Here is an 18,926-nt window from a genome sequence, read left to right as displayed (position 1 = left end):
CTTGAAGGGGGTACTCTCAGATCGGCCATTGGAGTCGTCGGCGGTGGCCAGAAATTTGGAAAAGAAGGTAGTGCGTGGCTACATGCGCCACACTCCACTTGCAGCCACGCGCTAGGCGTGCCCGAAAGGGGCAATTCTGATATTTTCTTTGGATATTTTTCTTAAATTATTTTAAGATTTATCATGTTGAAATATTTGGGAAAATGTTTGAGAAAATAATTATTTTGGAATTATCGAGGTGAAAATTGGGAGAAAAATAGAGGAAATTATGGAAAAATTGAAGAAAATGGATTTTAATGTTTCCTTAATTAAATTTGATGTTTAGGAAGTGTCGTGACTCGAGGTTGAGTATAAGCACAAGTGTTGGTGACTTAGCATGCAAATCGAGGCGTGCACGAGGATCAAGGCAATCCAAATATGTTCGAGGTGAGTGGTCTGATTCTAGTCTTACCCTTACTTGAAAGTGTCTTAGTGTGCGTGTAGTAAGTTCAGGCGAGCGATTTTACCCTCCCGAGCTTAGGTTGCATGTGGTTGAACCAGTTCAAGTGAGCAGTTATACCCTCCAAAACTCGGGATGTTATGCATAGGAGTTTTACTTACATACTTATGGCATCGTATGCATATTGAACATGTGGTATATTGCATCAACTATTTTTTTCTTTTTTTACTTATAAATGAGTCGGTGCACGGCATGTGAATTTTCATAGCATCGGGGCATTGATTTTTTGTGTCATTGTTATGTCCATAGGGGACGGGATGGGGTCTACTTGGGAATAACACAGGATTAATCCAGTTGAACGTGTGACACAGTAGGGCACCCGAGGATTAAGTATGTCGCGAAAAGGTGAACCCCAACGGTGTGTGGAATGGATTTTCCACAGGAGCTTGAGTATGTTAGGGAGATTTCTCAAGTTAAACGTGTTGTACTTTGTCGTTGTTTTGTTGTGCCATACTCGTATTTCTTTCATGCATTCAATAAACTGTTTCATACCATCACTTAGATGTTTTATCATCTAACCTGGGTTATACCCCTAGAACATTCAATGTTCCAGCCAGGGACTGTTGCGAGGGCGAGGACGAGGACATGGCCAGTTGAGAGTCAATGATGCTTTGTTTGTCAGTCATTGTATTCACTTCGGAGGCGTTAGTATTTATTTTGGTATATGTATGAACAGTTGTATGATGGAGATGTTATCATTTGGTAGACTGTATTACATATTTTGTTATGGAGATACTATGTAAGAACCACGGTGTTTGATGTTAATGTATCCACTGCGTTATAATATGTCTCGTTTAGTTTTTTAAGATTTTTGGTCTTGATTAGTTAAATGGGCAAGGCTAGGGTTCTCGAGATTCTATCTGCATGTGAAGATTGTTCTTGAAATCACCGCGGGCGCAAGTCATCATATGTGTCTGGTGTTTTATCTACATGTGAAGATTGTTCTCTTAGCACCGCGCGTGATGGACTTGAAAAAAAAAAAAAAAAAGAATTCCCGGAGATTCCCTTATAGTGACACGCCCGTGCAAGGCGGGGTGTTACACTAGTGGTCATCACACCCGCCATCATTGCAGCCGCCATCGTTGTTCGCCTTCAGCCCAGCCACCAACACCTCTATGTCAACGATCGAAAGTTCACTCACGCTGAATGGCGCTTCCCTAATTCCCAAAAGGCTCTTCAACTCAACTGCCATTGAAAGCCTGCTGGAGCTTGATAATAGAGACGTGGTTGCCTAGAATGAACTCGCCAACGCCAAGAAGAGAGTGAAAAATGGCCAGGAGGTCATGGACACCAATTCATCGTTTGGATCGAGCTCTTCCACTTCTTCAATGACGAACTTGCCACCGATCAAGGTTAGAGTTGAAAAAGCCTAGATGGTTGGGTTGAAGGAACACTTTTTGCATTTGGTTGCCACTTCCGGTGCTATTCAAAAGCAAGATGAAGAGTTGGCGCATTGGGGATTTGGATTAGTGACACATGGTAGATTTTTATTTGTTGTTATCATACAATCAACATGTGATTTTTATTACTTATTACATCAACGCTACGTCAGTGCCACGTCACAACTCAAACGAGACGCTCGGGCTTGGATATGATTTACCCATCATCTTTACTATGACTACTACCTCCCCCCCGCCCGAGCCCGACGCATCATGTGAGCCAAAAGCATCTAATGATTGGGTGATCCCAAGGCCATTATAGTTGATCTCATGCCATAGGGGGTTATAGTCCGAATCCTTGGGGTACACATGGGCATATGTACTAATTGCAACGTGGTTTTCTTAACAATTTTTCACTTAGGTAGTCTCTCATGTGGAGAAACCTCAAACACATTTTGTGATACGCTTCAATAACTAGTTAGAAATGGGAGTATTAGATTTGAAAATACTTTTATCTTAGTATAATTTGGAAAACTTTTATGAAAATAATATTATACTTGTCCTTTCATCCATAAAAAGACTCATAATATAGATTCTAAAAATAAAAATAAAAAATGCTAGTCTTCAGATCTTTGACTCATCGTCCTTTGTATATGAAGACGATTATTCAACAACAAAACAGGACACTACAAAAAAGTGAGTCCTTAACCAAAATCTTGTGGCATTTTATATAAATAAAATGAGTTACTTTTACATAAATATGATTTCTACCAATTAAAATCCTATATTTAGTATGTTATATTTCTAAGAAAGTGACTTAATTTATCATGGAAAACACTTTTTTATATTTTATGGGAATGTGAACCTTACCAAGATAGGTGGTAAAAAGTTAATTTCCCAAGTGTTGGGAAAGTGACCTCAAATTTTTTAGACAAAATTGCCCTTTTTCATTTTATGTAAATAAAGTGAGTTACTTTTACAAAAATATGATTCCTACCAATTAAAATCCTATATTTAGTATGTCATATTTCTAAAAAAGTGACTTAATTTATTATGAGAAACACTTTTCCATATTTTATGCGAACATGTCCTTGCTCCTTGCCAAGATTGGTGGTAAAAAGTTTAATTTCAGAAAAGTGACCTCAAATTTTTGAGACAAAATTGCCCTTTTAGATTTATTGCTAAAAAAACTAATATTATACAACTTCATTAAAACTTTAAATATGCTACTTTATTTTAGTATATAATATATATTTTGTTATATGTAATACTATATACTAATGTAATATCATATATTATATAAAAAATAGAATACATAATATATTATTATTTATATATAATATAAATAAAAATACATAACACATTATATAATTATACATACATAATGTGTATTATTATATACAATAATATATATATTCATATATAATATATTTAATATATTGTATATTATACATTCCAAAAGTAAAATATATAACATATATTTTATGTGACCTTATTATCAATGCTTCATAAATAAATATTTCTTAAGAACACAAGATTTCATTTTAAGTCACGGGGGGTTATTCTTGAAATTTTTAAGTACTTTTGAAGTTGCAAAGCTATTTTTCTAGAATATTGCCTCTTCCAACCATGCATTGAGATATGAGGCTCAATTTGCTGGACATGGGTTGCAATTGCGCATGCTTCCTGATTTTGACGAAGAAGCAAGCAATCTTCAAACGGAAATCTGATAGGCCGTCGATGCACCGAACTTATCAAAGACGCAACAAGCAACCGAATGCATGAAGATGGGAGTAAGGGGCGGTCTGCACATGCAGGTGTAACAACCAGCATGTATGCCTGGGGGTAGAGTTGTAATTCACACTGCTAAGGGAATAATCAGCATGTGAATGGGGAATTCAATTAGAGTGGGGTCCGGGAGTGGTATAAGTAGGAGGGGAGGAGGGAAAGTGAGGTAGCTGAATTTTGATAGTGATTTGGGAGAGTTAGGGCCTCTCGAATGCCCTGTTTCATTTTTGTTTTGCTGCTGTAAGGAATTGGAACTATTAATAGTGGATTATTTTTTGGAATTCAATCGGGTTCCTATCAATTTGGTATCAGAGCCATTCCGAACCTGATGGTGAACTTGATTGAGAGAGTTGGTGAGTTGGAGTCGAAGATGGAAGGCGTACAAAGGGGAGTCGAAGATATTAGAGGGAATGTCCAGACGGTGGAGCGCAATGTAGCAGTGATGCTTGGACAATTCGCTTTCATGCGAACGAAGTGGGATGAACTAGAGCGGGAGAGAAAGAACAAGTCCAAGGAGCGACAAGGACCTTCGGAATTCACCATGGATTCCGAAGTAAACCCTGGGGTGGTGGGGGGTTGTGACTCGGAGGGGGGTATCGGGGGCGGGTACCGGTCGGACTTACGAGGGAGACGACTGGAGATGCCCATTTTTTAAGGAGAAAATCCGGATGAGTGGATCTTTCGAACTGAAAGGTATTTTGCTGTCAACCAACTAATGGATGAGGATAAGATAGAATCCGCAACCCTGTGTTTCGAAACAGCAGCATTGTCTTGGTTCCAATGGGAGACAAGGTGAAGAGCAATTCAGAACTGGAAAGGCCTGAAGCAAGGAATTATGGGCCAGTTTCGCCCCACTTAGGAGGGGTCGCTAGAGGAGCGTTTCTTGGCTCTTCAGCATGAGGGGTCGGTGAAGGAGTATCGCTTGAAGTTTGAGACCATGATCGCAGCAGTGCCTGATGTTCCTGAGGCATTTTTGGAAGGCCAATTCCTCAACGGCCTCAACCCAGAGATAAGAGCTGAGATCAGGGTGTTACAACCGCGGGGGCTCGATCGAATTATGGTCGTGGCCCAGAACATTGAGGACAAGAACGTAGCTCTTTAGAATTGCCATCGGGCAACCGAACCAACCAGGAGCGGGTATTCCACGCAACCGCGATCGCAAGTCGGATGTCACCAGTTCCAGCAAAAAGTTTGGGTTCCTCCCAAAAGTCTGTAAATCAGCCAGGCCCTAGGATTCACCCCGCTGGTAATGGGGGCAACTTTCCTTTCAAGAAGCTTAGTGAGGCTGAGTGAAAGGCAAGGCGGGAGAAGGGCATTTTCTTCCGCTGCGATGAGAAATACTCGATTGGCCATTGGTGCAAGAACAAAGAGCTCCAAGTGTTGATGATCTATGACGAAGAAATAGGCGAGGCTGCGACAGAAGAAGCAGTGTAGGGGGGCGATGAAGGGTTGGGATATGGGGGAGAGGTGATTGAATTATCCATGAATTCGGTGGTGGGATTAACTACACCTCAAACGATGAAGCTAAGGGGACTCATAGAAGGGCAGCCGGTGGTCGTTCTGGTGGATGGCGGTGTAACTTACAACTTCATCGCATCCGAATTGGTGCAATGCTTGAGTTTGCCGAAAACAGAGACGGCTAGGTATGGGGTGATAATGGGAACTAGGATGGCTGTACAGGGAGCAAGAGTTTGCAAGGAGGTGAAACTGACACTGGATAACCTGCAGATAGTGGAAGATTTTCTTCCCCTTGAGTTAGGAAGTTCTGATGTCATTCTTGGCATGAAATGGCTGGCTTCGGTGGGGAAGATGAGTGTGGATTGGAGGAATCTGACCATGAAGTTTCCAGTGGGGGGAATGGCAGTGACATTGCAGGGTGATCCTAGCTTAAGTAAGACATTAGTCTCCCTAAAAGCTATGATGAAGGCGTTTAAAGAGAATGGGGAAGGAGTGCTGTTGGAAATTGGAGAGGTGGCTGCCGAATGCAATGAACTGTAGGTGGGACTGCCCCGAAGCTTGGAGGAATTATTGGCTGAGTTTGAAGGAGTTTTTTCCAACCCGGAGAGACTGCCACCTACCAGAAATAAAGATCATGCCATCAATCTCCTACCCGACACTTCCCTGGTTAGTGTTCGACCTTACCGCTACTCGTATCTTCAAAAGAATGAGATTGAAAAGATGGTACGTGAGATGTTGGCAGCTGGTATTATTAAACCAAGTGTTAGCCCTTTTTCTAGCCCAGTGTTGCTCGTTAAAAAGAAGAATGAGGGATGGAGGTTGTGTGTAGATTACTAGGCTCTCAACAAGGTAACAGTTCCGGACAAGTTTCTTATTCTAGTCATCGATGAATTGCTGGGGCACGAAGGTTTTTTCAAAATTGGATCTCAAATCTGGTTACCACCAGATTCGAGTCAAGGCTGGAGACGAACCAAAGACCACATTTCGAACACATGAGGGCCACTATGAATTCCTCATCATGCCTTTCAGATTGACAAATGCCCCGGCCACCTTCTAATCTTTAATGAATGATGTATTCAGGGAGTATTTGCGTCGGTTTGTGTTGGTATTTTTTGATGATATTTTAATTTATAGCCAAAATTTTGACCAACATTTGCAACACTTGCATTGTGTGCTAAAGGTGCTAGCTGCAAATCAGTTGTATGCCAACAAGAAGAAATGTTCCTTTGGGCAGTTGGAGGTTGAATATCTGGGCCATATCATCTCCCAGCAAGGTGTGTCGGCTGATCGTTGCAAGGTGCAAGCCATGTTGGACTGGCCTGCGCCTACTACCTTGAAGGAATTGCGTGGATTCCTCGGTCTTACGGGGTACTATAGAAGATTTGTAAAGGATTATGACAAGTTGGCATGGCCCCTCACCGAGAAACTAAAGAAGAACAATTTTTGTTGTGATGGAGAGGCTGAACGAGCATTCCAGCAGCTCAAAACAGCAATGGTGTCGCTGCTGGTTCTCGCACTACCAGACTTCGATCAGCCCTTCATAATTGAGTCCGATGCTTCAGGGCATGGGTTAGGGGTGGTGTTGATGTAGAATCTTAGACCGATTGCGTACTACAACCATGCTCTTAAACCATCGGAGAGGAAAAAATCGATTTACGAAAGGGAGCTGATGGCCATGGTGTTTGCAGTCCAGAAATGGAGACATTATCTCTGGGGAAGGAAGTTCATAGTAAGGACAGACCAAAAAAGCTTGAAGTTTTTGTTTGAGCAGCGAATGGTGAGCTCGGATTATCAAAAGTGGATGTTGAAACTGATGGGCTTTCATTTTGAGATACACTACCGATCGGGGTTGGAAAACAAGGCTGCAGATAGCCTTTCGAGAATTAATCAACCAGCAGCTCTGTTCGCACTAACGATTCCAAAGGTGGTGCAACTCGATCAGCTAGTCCAAGAGGTGGCAAAAGATGCTTATTTACAAGACATCATACGAAAGTTACGAGCGGATCCGGCTTACAACTCAGATTTTCAGCTGGTGGGTGACTAGCTCCTTTATAAATGGCGGTTGTTCCTGCCTAAGGGTTCTTCCCTAATTCCTTTGGTGCTCCATGAGGGTCATGATGGCAGTGTAGGAGGTCATTCCGAGTTCCTAAAGACATATAAACGAATTGTAGCGAATGTTTACTAGGTTGGTATGAAGCGGGACATACGCCACCATGTGGGAAAGTGTCACATTTGCCAGCAACATAAGTATGAGGCTTTAACGCCAGGGGGTCTTTTACAGCCTCTTCCGGTTCCTGACCAGATTTGGGATGATATAGCTATGGATTTTATTGAGGGGTTATCGAGATCAGGCCATATGAATTCTATACTTGTAGTTGTAGATAGACTCAGCAAATATGGCCACTTTATTGGTCTCAAACACCTATTTACAGCAGGAGTAGTAGCTGGTATTTTCGTAAAAGAAGTAGTGCGGTTGCACGGTATGCCTCGGACTATTGTTTCGGATCAAGACAAGGTGTTTATGAGCCGTTTTTTGGAGGAGTTGTTTCGACTTCAAGGTACTAAGCTCAATCGTAGTACGGCCTACCACCCGCAAACGAACGGGCAAACGGAGGTCCTCAACCGGACCCTAGAGACATACTTGCGCTGTTTTGCATCAACAAGACCTATGGGGTGGTATGTGTGGCTGACATGGGCTGAATTGTCGTATAACACATCATACCACACTGCTTCAAAGGTTACTCCCTTCCAAGCTGATTATGGGAGGGAACCACCAACCTTGATCAGGTTTGACAAGGGCTCAACGCAGGTATTTACAGTAAAACAACAACTGTTGGAGCGAGATTTAGCATTGGAAGAGCTCAAAGACCAACTGGTACGCGCTCAAGCGATCATGAAGAGGGGGGCTGACCGGAGAAGACGGGATGTGCAGTTTATGGTTGGTGACTTTGTCCACTTGAAACTAAGGCCGTATATAAGGAAGTCCCTAGCTGTCTGCCCTAACGAGAAGCTGGCTCCTAGGTACTATGGGCCATTTGAAATTGAACAGAAGATGGGACCGATGGCTTATAAACTTAAACTACCAGCCCACTGCCATGTCCACCCGATTTTCCATGTGTCCCAGTTGAGAGAGGCCAAGGGTGAGGTGGGCGCAAGGGTGCAAATTCCCCTCCAGCTGCAGGCTGACTTAGAACTGAAGGTTGAGCCAGAGGCAGTGTTGGGAGTTCAGCCTGGGAAGGGTTCTAACTTACGCGAGCTAGATATCTTGATCTAGTGGAAAGGCTTACCACCGTTAGAGGCAACTTGGGAGCCCTACAACATGATTCAGCAACAGTTTCCAGCTTTTCACCTTGAAGACAAGGTGAAAGTCCGGGAGGGGAGTAATGATAGGCCGCCAGTGCACCGAACCTATCAAAGACGCAACAAGCAGCCGAAGGCATGAAGATGGGAGTAGGGGGTGGTCCGCACATGCAAGTGTAACAACCAGCATGTGCGCATGAAGGTAGAGTTGTAATTCACACTGCTGAGGGAATAATCAGCATGTGAATAGGGAATTCAGTTAGAGTGGGGTTCGAGAGTGGTATAAGTAGGAAGGAAGGAGGGAGAGTGAGGTAGCTGAATTTTGATAGTGATTTGGGAGAGTTAGGGCCTCTCGAATGCCCTATTTCATTCTTGTTTTGCTGCTGTAAGGAATTGGAACTATTGATAGTGGATTGTTTTTTGGAATTCAATTGGGTTCCTATCAAAATCCTTGTATAATCTTTTTAAGCAGTAACATTTGCAAGCATCTCTCTCCCATCCCAACAAAGGAGTAGTGTAATCTGAGCAGGGCATCAAAGTAAATGTATTATTATGTCGTCTTTATGTGGGCGTGCAAGCTAGGAAGAAGCATGCAGTGGTTGTGTGTGTAAGTTCTAGCTCAGTGTTGTTTATTACAAGAATAATAACAGGAAACTTGTGGAAAAGAGAATTGATAGTGAACATAAGAGGAGACATGTAAGCTTCATATATGCTTTGGTACAAAATCTATTTGATACAACAGCATCTTGAAAATGAGTGGAAAATCCACATATGATGTGGTCGCCACAGTTGTTGTTGATATGATCAAGGCAAGAGTCTGCAACAAGTGCATTCGGATAAAATTTTCTCTTCCTCCTTTCATGGATTCATGGCTCCTTGGAGCCAACTGAAGAAATGAATTTCTTCTCTCCATTAACTGACCCTTTCAGAACTGGGCTCAACGGTGTTGCATGCACATTTGACAAACCGTAACCGATTTCACATTGGCATAAGTGCAATATTCACAAGACCAATGCCCCGAGTCATCAGGATTTCTGGAAGAACTGCTTGATCTGGATGCAATTCCCTTGCCCCTACTACTTCTCCCCTTGCTGCTCCAACGCCCCAAGTTCTTGGAGCTGGCAGGGAGGCTGCATGCCCCACCACAATCAACATCTGACAGACCATTCTCTAAAGCTCGAACAAGATTCTCAAAATGGTTCTTTGTCACACTGTAATGATTCAATTAAGCTATCATCAAATAAGACAGCTACTGATTTTGCGAGCATTCACGCAAACTGTACTTTTGAGAATTAAATCCACATTTTAATGAATTCTGACAGTTTCTCTCTTTTCCAAAATAGTAGCTCAAATACAAGAAAAACCCACCAGAAAAGAATACAACAGAAGCAGGTTGCCTGCAATTATCCGATAAGCAGATGGTAGGGAACATAGTTGATTGCTATGGCCTCCAAAACCAATCCTAGCTGATGTTTCAGCCAGAACAAAAGTGAGTATAACGGTTTACACCATATCCAAAATTTGTACATGTAGAGCGATGGCCATGCACTTTCGTCCTCAGTAATTCTTGTGGAATGAGTAGGAAAAAGTTGGATTTCACTCTCATTTTTTCCCAATAAATCATTAGCTGGAATGAATCCCTTTGCCTCTGCAAACACAGAGGTATTCTTTGGAGTGCATTTAAGCCACAAGATTTGTGAAGCATCAAAAGTTGTTTGGTCTTTCCCATGAAGCATGGAGACCTCCAAATGGGTATTGCATCCATATCCATTATGCATCCAACACATAGACGGAAGACAGCCCCAAAAATTGTTTTGGGCGGGCCATTATGATTCATGGGGCACACCAAAGTACTCGTTAACACATCATCAGGTCTAATTTATGGTAAATGATAGCAGATGGGTTTACTTGAAAGTTGGATGTTGGCATATGCCTATTTATTTATAAATTTAGCCATTCTTTCTCTTATGAGTGCTCAATGTAATTGGTGTTTAAAAATCCTAAAGAAGAATTATAATATAATTTTAAGATTTAATGTTGAATCAGTATTGTGCTTTCTGTGATTAGCAGAGATTATTTTTATACACCTTAATAATAAAACTATATAAACATAAGATTTAAAGTTGTCAGATCAAACATCATGAATTTAGACACTAGAGATCTAGATTCATTATTCATATAGTGAACCCCACCTAATGGGATTAAGGCTTGTGATCATTATATATTATAGACATGAAAAAGCATATGACAGAATATCTACATAAGTCTTGTGGAATTTGTTAGAGAAGAATGGAGTTAGGATTGCTTATATATAGGCTATTAAAGATATATATATATATATATGCTATTAAAGATAGCTATCATTAGGGGCGGATCTAGAAATTTATGTAGTGGCTGAAATTTTTTTTTGAGATGTAGAACTGTACATCACAAATTTTAGGATGGGCTGTAATTTTTTTTGGGACTAATTTATTATTAAAAAATAATTTTTATATTAAAAAATTAATTTTAATTGTGGGCTGCCCTAGGCTTCACATGTAGATCCACCCCTGCGTATCATCAAATAGAAATGTGTCTTAGGACTTATGGAGGTAAAATTGACCCTTGACCACTTACAATTTGATTACATCAAGGATTCACATTCAGCTCTTACCTCTTTCTTGTTTACGGGATGAATGCACAAAGCACATCCAAGAAGAAGCACCTTGGTGCATGCTATTTGTAGATGATGATATTGGTGGATGAGACAAAAGAAGACATGAATAATAAACATGAATTATGGAGTTTCTCCATAGAACCCATAAGTTTTAAAATAAATAGGTCAAAAATTGAATATGTAGAATGTAATGATTAAGGATGTGGGGCCATATTAGAAAAAGACAAAAAAAGAAATAAGATCACACGTAATAAGGTGGACTGGTGCCTATTGAAGATAAGATGCAAGAGTAATGATTAAGATAAGTTGGATATGTGAGAAAATCAACTGATGACTTGTAAGGTGACTGAATAAAATGGAGGAAGTTAGCAAACGAGGGAGAGAAGGACCAATAAAAGAAACATGGCAGGAAACCCTTAAAACATGATGTAGGTTATTTCAAAGGATTTGTCCATGGATAAAGATGGTTCAAGGACTATAATCCAACCCCACCTAGTGGGATTAAGGCTTGTGATTGTTATTGTTGTTTACATTAGCAAAATACAGTACAATGATATCTAATTACTTTATTGATTAACCATGTGGAAAGTACTGCAATTCTTTAATCAGTATTAACAATCAACAAACAATGACAGAGATAGCTGCTTAATGAAAGGGGGAAAAAACTTGTATATTCTCAAACTGCTAAGGGACAAATTCACCGTCATGCTGTCCACATGGCATCCTAATTTAACTGTAACTTGGAGCATGGAGTGAGCTTATACCGTGAAAGAAATAATTGAGTAGAAATACCTGGTCAGTCCTGCTAACTTTGTACGGAATGCATTGAAGTTTGTGGATGGTTCCTCTTCACTGAGGTAAACTTGCAGTTCCTTCTCTGCACAGTGATGAAGGCGCTGCAACCCAGATTCAGCCTCGCCTGAGGGGCATCATACACATGCATCTTAAAATAAAGCAAATAAAACCACAAGCCTGCTTTTTCAATGGAGGAAATGAAATACCTTGCAAGTACTCAAAAAACTGCTTCTTGGCATGTTCATGCTCAGGCAAATAATATCCATAAGCATATGTCCACTTTAGCACCCGCCTACATTCAACTATCTGCAAATACAATTAATGCAATGACAGAGTGGCATCTGCCAGTAAAACGAAATAGAAATAATATACCTGTAGCCAGGCCTCTATTATGAACTTGAGCTGTGATTCAGGCTGGCGCTGTTTGTCACTTAGCTGCTCAAGCTGCAAAACAAAAGATGATTAATCAACCCTTTTTTATTTTTATTTTTTTTATTTTTTGAACTAGGGACATTAAAATCTGATGTCTATGGTAAAACCATTAAAAAATACATTAATAGCATAAGGTAAGACCCAGGTTCCAACTTTCTCGACCTGATTGACAAATTGACTATTCACTTTTCATTTCATATTTATTTGATTTCTGCTATTTAAATTGGAATATGAGGTGGTAATCAGCAGGGCCTGCCAATATTTAAATGGTTGGCAGCGGATCAACTGGAAAGCAACCAATATATGGCAGTTTAGATCCATGTTAAATGAACTAAGATTCGAATACTGGCTAAGCATGTCTCTCTTATAATATTATAGAACTAGATAATATCATTTAGGAATACTTGAAATCAAATTGGATTAACAAGCGATAGTATTTCTGTCAGTCCAACAAACCTTTTTGTCACCAAAATTAGAGAATCCAAGTACCTTTGTGTATGGGGTGAGAAACATGTGCTATCCATGACCCATGTCTCTCAAAGGACAACCGATACAAGGCTGTGTGAACTAGTCTGTGGGTCCACGCACACCAACCTGCACACATGGACTAGGTAAGACTACATCCAAAGGATGGTAGTGTCACATTCCTAGGGTTACCTAAGATTGTGATTGGAATTGGGGGAAGAAATCAGAATGTTAGAATTGAAGGAGGGCGAGAAATCAGCAGAAAAAGAAGGGAGAATTAGAGAAGAAACGAGAGAGAGATAGAGAGAATTAGGAAGATAGAATTTTCATTTCATTACACACGTCTCCAACCTCTTACAGGTAGCCTTTATATAGGCCTTAGCTAGTTGTTAACTGATTCTTAACAGCACCCATGTGCTCCTAACAACTTGTAAAATATCTCCTAACAACTATTATAAGCCTATTACCATATTACCCCTTTATTGCTCCTAGGGTCATGACAATTCTCTCCTTCTTGAGAGAGTTCTTGTCCCCAAGAACTTGTAGCAAGTAGCCATTACTCTTCATCCAATCCCAACCTTCTCTATCTGGTTTATCATTCTTTCTTTCTTTCTCCTTCTAGGTCTCTTCTTCATTCTTAGGTTCTCATCAATTGGAACAAAAATGATGATTATTGCAATCAAGTTTGCATCTATCTCCAAGAAGTAACATATCATTTCCCTTGGGTTTGCAATGGTTACCAAATCAAGATTGTTGGTACCCATAGTTTGAGGATCCAATATGATGCCAAAACCTGTCAATATGTCCACATCAAGTGCCTTTAATGAATTTAGCCGCTCCCTAACGTAGGTGGCAATTGAAACCTGCAACCCTACACATCCGACCAGTTACCACATATATTCCCCTCTTCTCCTCATCTTCTATGTTGGTTGTTTTGAACCCAGAGGGTTGACTAACTAGTTCACCAGCCATCTGTTCATCCGTCAATGCAATAGACAAGCACTTGGATTTTCCAACTAGAGAAAGAACCAACACAGCAACGGGAATTTCATTTCCTTCGGTAAAACCTATGACTTCTTCAGCTACCTCCCCTAACTTTTCCCCAGCTACAACCGGTTTCCAAAATTCCTCACCACTTTCAATTTGCTGTTGATGGAGAGAACTACTTTCAGGGTCATAACTTGTAAGAGATTTCCCTTGGTTGAAAGAGAAATCAGCATCTCTCTTTTCAGCGAGTGTGTCCCATTCCCCTAAAATCCCTGCTTTAGTTACCTCTGTTACCTTCAACACTGACAACGGGTTCACACCTTCTGTAATCTGGCGTACCCCTTCTGAAATGGTAGCAACACCATCATATTGTTCAGTGCTAGAACCTTTTATGTTGGTAGTAAGGTATCCTCCAACTAGTGCTATCTCCACCTTCTCGCTACCTATTTTAACCCAAGCCAAAGAATTATAGCTTTCGATAGGTCCAAAATCAAAGGAAGGATTCCAGCCCCAATATCTGTGTAGATTGATGGTCCTTCAGTTAGATTTTCCTGATCCAATGCTATTCCATTTCCCACAAACTTTTGATTCGGAACACCACCAAATTCTTCAACCCATGCATGAACCAACAGGGGTAACGAGTTGGTATCTTCCTTGTCAATTTTGCCTAAACTGGTATACTTCTTCCACTCCACCTTGGAGGCAAGCAGTGAATCGGTTTCCTGCTATCTTGACTTCCCTTTCAGCTGCTCCATTTAAGAAATTCCTCTAGGTTAAACTCCCGCAATAATCATCGAAGAATTCAACGAGAAAGCTGTAGTGATACTTATTAGTCAGTATCATCGCAAACTCTTGCAACTGCTCATGTAACATACGACCGAATTCCTTGCACGCTCCATGTATCCCACTGCTTGTTTCCTTGTCAACTCGGCAAAACTCATTATCCAACTTTCCCCATGCCTAATTTTTCTAGCTAAATTGCTCATGATTCCTATTGTTTCCAATTGAAAATGCAACATTCTTTTGCTGCCATTAAGACTCCGACTATCTCTTGTGTGCACTGCTTCCCAAGGCTTCATGGGCAGGATATCCCACTAAAAATGCAGCATCCTTCTGCTTCAATTGAGGCATACTTCAAAGACTAAGGAGCAGGAGTTCTGTACATCCTTCTATTGCTGTCTGAAATTTCCGTTAAAACTAACTGCAACTTTCGAGGCTAGAGTTACTTCTCCCCTTCGATTATGATTGGCAATCGAACTTGCTGGAATATTTTGCTTCACCTTACTAACAGCACCTGCAACAGCCTCGGAAAAATCAATCGCAAATCAAGTTGCTCTTCTGCTTTGATGAATCGTCTAACCTTCCTTCAGAGACGTCTTGTCTACTCGTCCACAATCTCCGACCAACACTTTCTGAATTTCAAACCAAAAGTCACCAAAGGCACTATCAAACCAATTGGCCAAGTCACCTCCAGCACAGCCTCCCGACTGGATCAACTCAATTATTCAATCAATTATTTGTTGTGTCTAGGATTGCTTCCTACAATCCTTTTCGTTCTGACATTGCTGACTTGCAAAATCTCCTAGTTCAGGAACCTTCGTCAGTGGGACTCCTTCCAATCTCGATTGGGCGATATTTCCAATCGGTGGTGTTCAATCCCTTCGCCCGGACTGCTAGACTCGCCTCGAATCCTTCCTCTGGGTCTGCCTACTCACTGGTCACTTTTGATAATGGCTGCGACACCTTCCTCGTCTGCGTCGCCAACTACAACGGAGCTCTCATACCAGCCTTCTGCTCTGGTAGCGAGTCTCCTAGCCATTTGCGTTAACACTAGCGGACTCGCTATCATCTCGGAACTTCCGCACTCATCATCTGCTCTAGTTGCAAAACTCTTAGCGGTCCATGTTGCCCTTCGACGGACTTTCGCCTACTCACGAACACTAGTTTGTTCGCGTCGCCTCTGGTGCTATTGGAATTCGCCACAACAATGCACGAATTCTGAAACCGACCTACGCTTCACTTCTCAATTTCAAATCGAGAGTGTTTTTCTCTCTCGGTTATGACCCATCCCTTGATTCCTCGAAATTGCTGCTTGCACTCACCTATCAAGAGTTGAGAACGGCCGGTTTAGACCATTGCCGTAATTCAGTCATTCAAGCCAAATTGCTACGAGATGCCAGATTGCTACGAGATCGTCGAGATCACAGCCAAGGAAAGATTGGCTCTAATACCATTTGTCACATTCCTAGGGTTACCTAGAGTTGTGATTGGGATTAGGGGAAGAAATCAGAATGTTAGAATTGAAGGAAAGGGAAAAATCAGCAGGAAAAGGAGGGAGAATTGGAGAAGAAACGAGAGAGAGGTAGAGAGAATTAGGAATATAGAATTTTCATTTCATTACACACGTCTCAAACCTCTTACAAGTAGCCTTTATATAGGCCTAGCTAGTTGTTAACTGATTCCTAGCAGCACCCATGTGCTCCTAACAACTTGTAAACTATCTTCTAACAACTATTATAAGTTTATTATCATATTACCCCTTTATTGCTCATAGGGTCATGACAATTCGTGGCCCCAAGAAATAGTCTCACTTGATGCTTCCATGGTTTGAACCCTTGTTCAACTCAAAGTTCTTCCCACTCTAATACCACTTGAGCTACCCCACTTGGGGTTCTTGTCAACATGTTAAGTTTTCATTTATTTTTTAAATGAAAACGAGAACTAAACACAAAACATTGAAAATGAAAAATGAAAACAAAAAATTGAAAGCTTTGCTAAACTAATTCTTAGTAACTCTAAAGAAGATAGGAAATATATGGTCTATAGGCATATATGTCTATTGAGATTAAAAATAATAATAAAAAAGAAAAAAAGTTAACCCTCTATCTAATAGCTTAAACTTTTAGACGAGATGATGGTTTATAATACAACATAGTATTAGAGCAGGCAAAGGTCTTCAATTCAAACCTTACCCCTCCAAACCCTTCATCCTCCTCTCAAAAGTCCCCCCAAATGATGACTCACCCTATTTCCCACTTTCTGACAGATTCTGAACCCACAGATACCTCAGAAGATGAGACCACCCCCTTTGTTTTCGCCACAGAAGACTCTACAGCCGCTCCCACCTTAAAACCTAATACCTTTGATTACCATACTAATCCTGATTTAGGTGATTATGAACCCTCTCTCAACCCCAGTAACAATCCTGAATCCCCTCCCCGGCATATTGCTGATGCTACCTATTCCACTTCCTTTGACCCCACCCCCCTTATTCCATCCTCTCTACCATCTCATCCTTGTTTTACCCTTGATGACCTCTCTCCCTCCCGTTGGTACCACCAAATTCAAGAATTCCAAGCCTAGTGCATTACTGAAATGCAAAAACCTGATGACTCGGTACCTTATGTTTTTTGCCAACTCATTGCTCGCACTGTTGGCATTTTGCGAGATTGGTGGGATAAACTCGATGATTTCCTTAAGCAGCTTATTCTCACTGAGCATTCTATTGAAAGGTGCATTGTGCATATTCACACTGAATTCCTTGGGCAACCTACTCATGTTACAGACACCGCCCGAAAGGAGTACTTTCAGCTCAAGTGTTGTTCTTTCCATCCCAAAGATTTGAACAAACATTTCCAAGAAGTTGCCAGAAGATTCTATGCCCTTGGCGGCATGAATAACCCTAATCTCAAACAACAATTTCTCAACTCCATTCCAACCCCGATTGGCCAAGAAGTCTCTCGCCAATTGGAAGTTAAAGAACTTCCCCTTTCCACCATATCACTTGGAGAATTGTACCAAATGGTCTTGAAAATTGTCCAACAATTCTGCTCTCAGCAACAAGCACATGCCAATATCAAAGAGATGAGTATAAAGCTAGCAAAAGCTTGTACGCGCACAGATCTCCAGATCAAATGCAAAGAAAAATCATGTGATTGTAACAGGCACCGATCCCGTCATTTCAGAAAAATATGTCCTTCCACCTTTCGAAGTCAGTCCAAGCCAGTGCGCAAGTCCAAATTTCCCAACTTTCCTACCAAGAAGAGATTCTTCAAGTGCAAATTTCACAAAGGACAAAACAAGGGAGATTGATGCTTTATTTGCCGAAAAATAGGCCACTTTGCCAAAAATTGCCCTCGCAACAAAGCAAAAAAAGTCCTCTCCCATGTTCAAATGGTGACAAAAGCTTCCCTCCAGGATGCTGATCTTGAATCCTTATTCTCAGAAACAGACGAAGATAATCCTTAGGTCGTCTTTGGAATCTCTTATGCCTCGGATGACGACTCCTCTGAAACCTCCGAATCTGATTCCCTCCAATTTAGCGTTGCCCCTATCCAAGCTGTGTTACCAACCCCCTTCCTCCGACTACACATTTACCCTGACAAATACTCCAAACCCATTGCTATAATTGCTCTATTCGATACCGGTGCTGCTACCTCCATTTTAAATCCTGCTATCTTACCCCCTTCCTTCTGGAAACCCCATAACCAGTATTTCCAAGCTGCAAATGGTGAAGTTTTTGCCATTAAACACAAAATCAAGCCCGTTTACCTCCAATTTTTCCCTAGCCTCCAAATCAAGCACAAATTCCTCGGCTCTACTCTCCCCGGCAAAGATCTCATTCTTGGATGGGGTATCATTAGCCAGCTCTGGAAAACAAAAATTAAACCCTTAGAAAAAGGCCTTTCATATAAAGGATCCTTCCTCCCCTTTGTACCCTCTGGTAACCACTTTAGCCTCACTGAATTATCTGAAATCAAAATCCGTTTCCTTCAAGATTGTTGTGCTGAAACCCATTCTGAATTCCTTACCAAGTGTTCATCCCCCCTTTGGCAAAACCTAGACTTCTTTATTTCTCTTCCTTTTAAGAAAAATGAAGACATTAACCCAACCAAGGCAACCCACTCTGGCATGAATCCTGATCATTATGCCCTTGCTATCCAAGAACTCACCTAGCTTAAACAAGAGCACCTCATAGAAGATACCACATCCCAGTGGGCCTGTCAAGCCTTTTATGTTAATAAAAGAGCAAAACAAACCCGAGGAAAATTACGCCTTGTCATCAACCTCTCAACCACTTCCTTGCAGATAACAAGTTTCCTCTTCCTACCAAACCAGATCTCTTTGCTCACCTCGCACAAGCAACAATCTTTTCTAAATTTGACCT

The 18,926-nt window shown here is 41.1% G+C and overlaps 1 protein-coding gene across 2 annotated transcripts in view; it reads right to left on the bottom strand.

The window, feature by feature from the left end:
* The window catches only part of LOC127806198 (probable E3 ubiquitin-protein ligase ARI8), a 104,146-nt gene that overhangs the window by 11,994 nt on the left and 73,226 nt on the right, over positions 1-18,926 (bottom strand). The window contains exons 12-15 of one of the 2 annotated variants that reach the window (XM_052343330.1): positions 12,248-12,319; positions 12,082-12,181; positions 11,873-11,999; positions 8,930-9,635 (exon numbers count right to left, since the gene is read on the bottom strand). In XM_052343330.1, the coding sequence (XP_052199290.1) occupies positions 9,362-9,635; positions 11,873-11,999; positions 12,082-12,181; positions 12,248-12,319 (573 nt within the window). In that variant the 3' untranslated portion in view covers positions 8,930-9,361. Of the gene's footprint in view, positions 1-8,929; positions 9,636-11,872; positions 12,000-12,081; positions 12,182-12,247; positions 12,320-18,926 lie in introns of those variants that run through there. The other variant, XM_052343331.1, reaches the window with a different exon arrangement.

This window comes from Diospyros lotus, chromosome 7 (assembly GCF_014633365.1).
Source record: "Diospyros lotus cultivar Yz01 chromosome 7, ASM1463336v1, whole genome shotgun sequence".
Taxonomy (NCBI): Eukaryota; Viridiplantae; Streptophyta; class Magnoliopsida; order Ericales; family Ebenaceae; genus Diospyros; species Diospyros lotus.
Note: the sequence above shows the minus strand (reverse complement) of the source record. Positions and strands in the feature narration are given on the sequence as shown.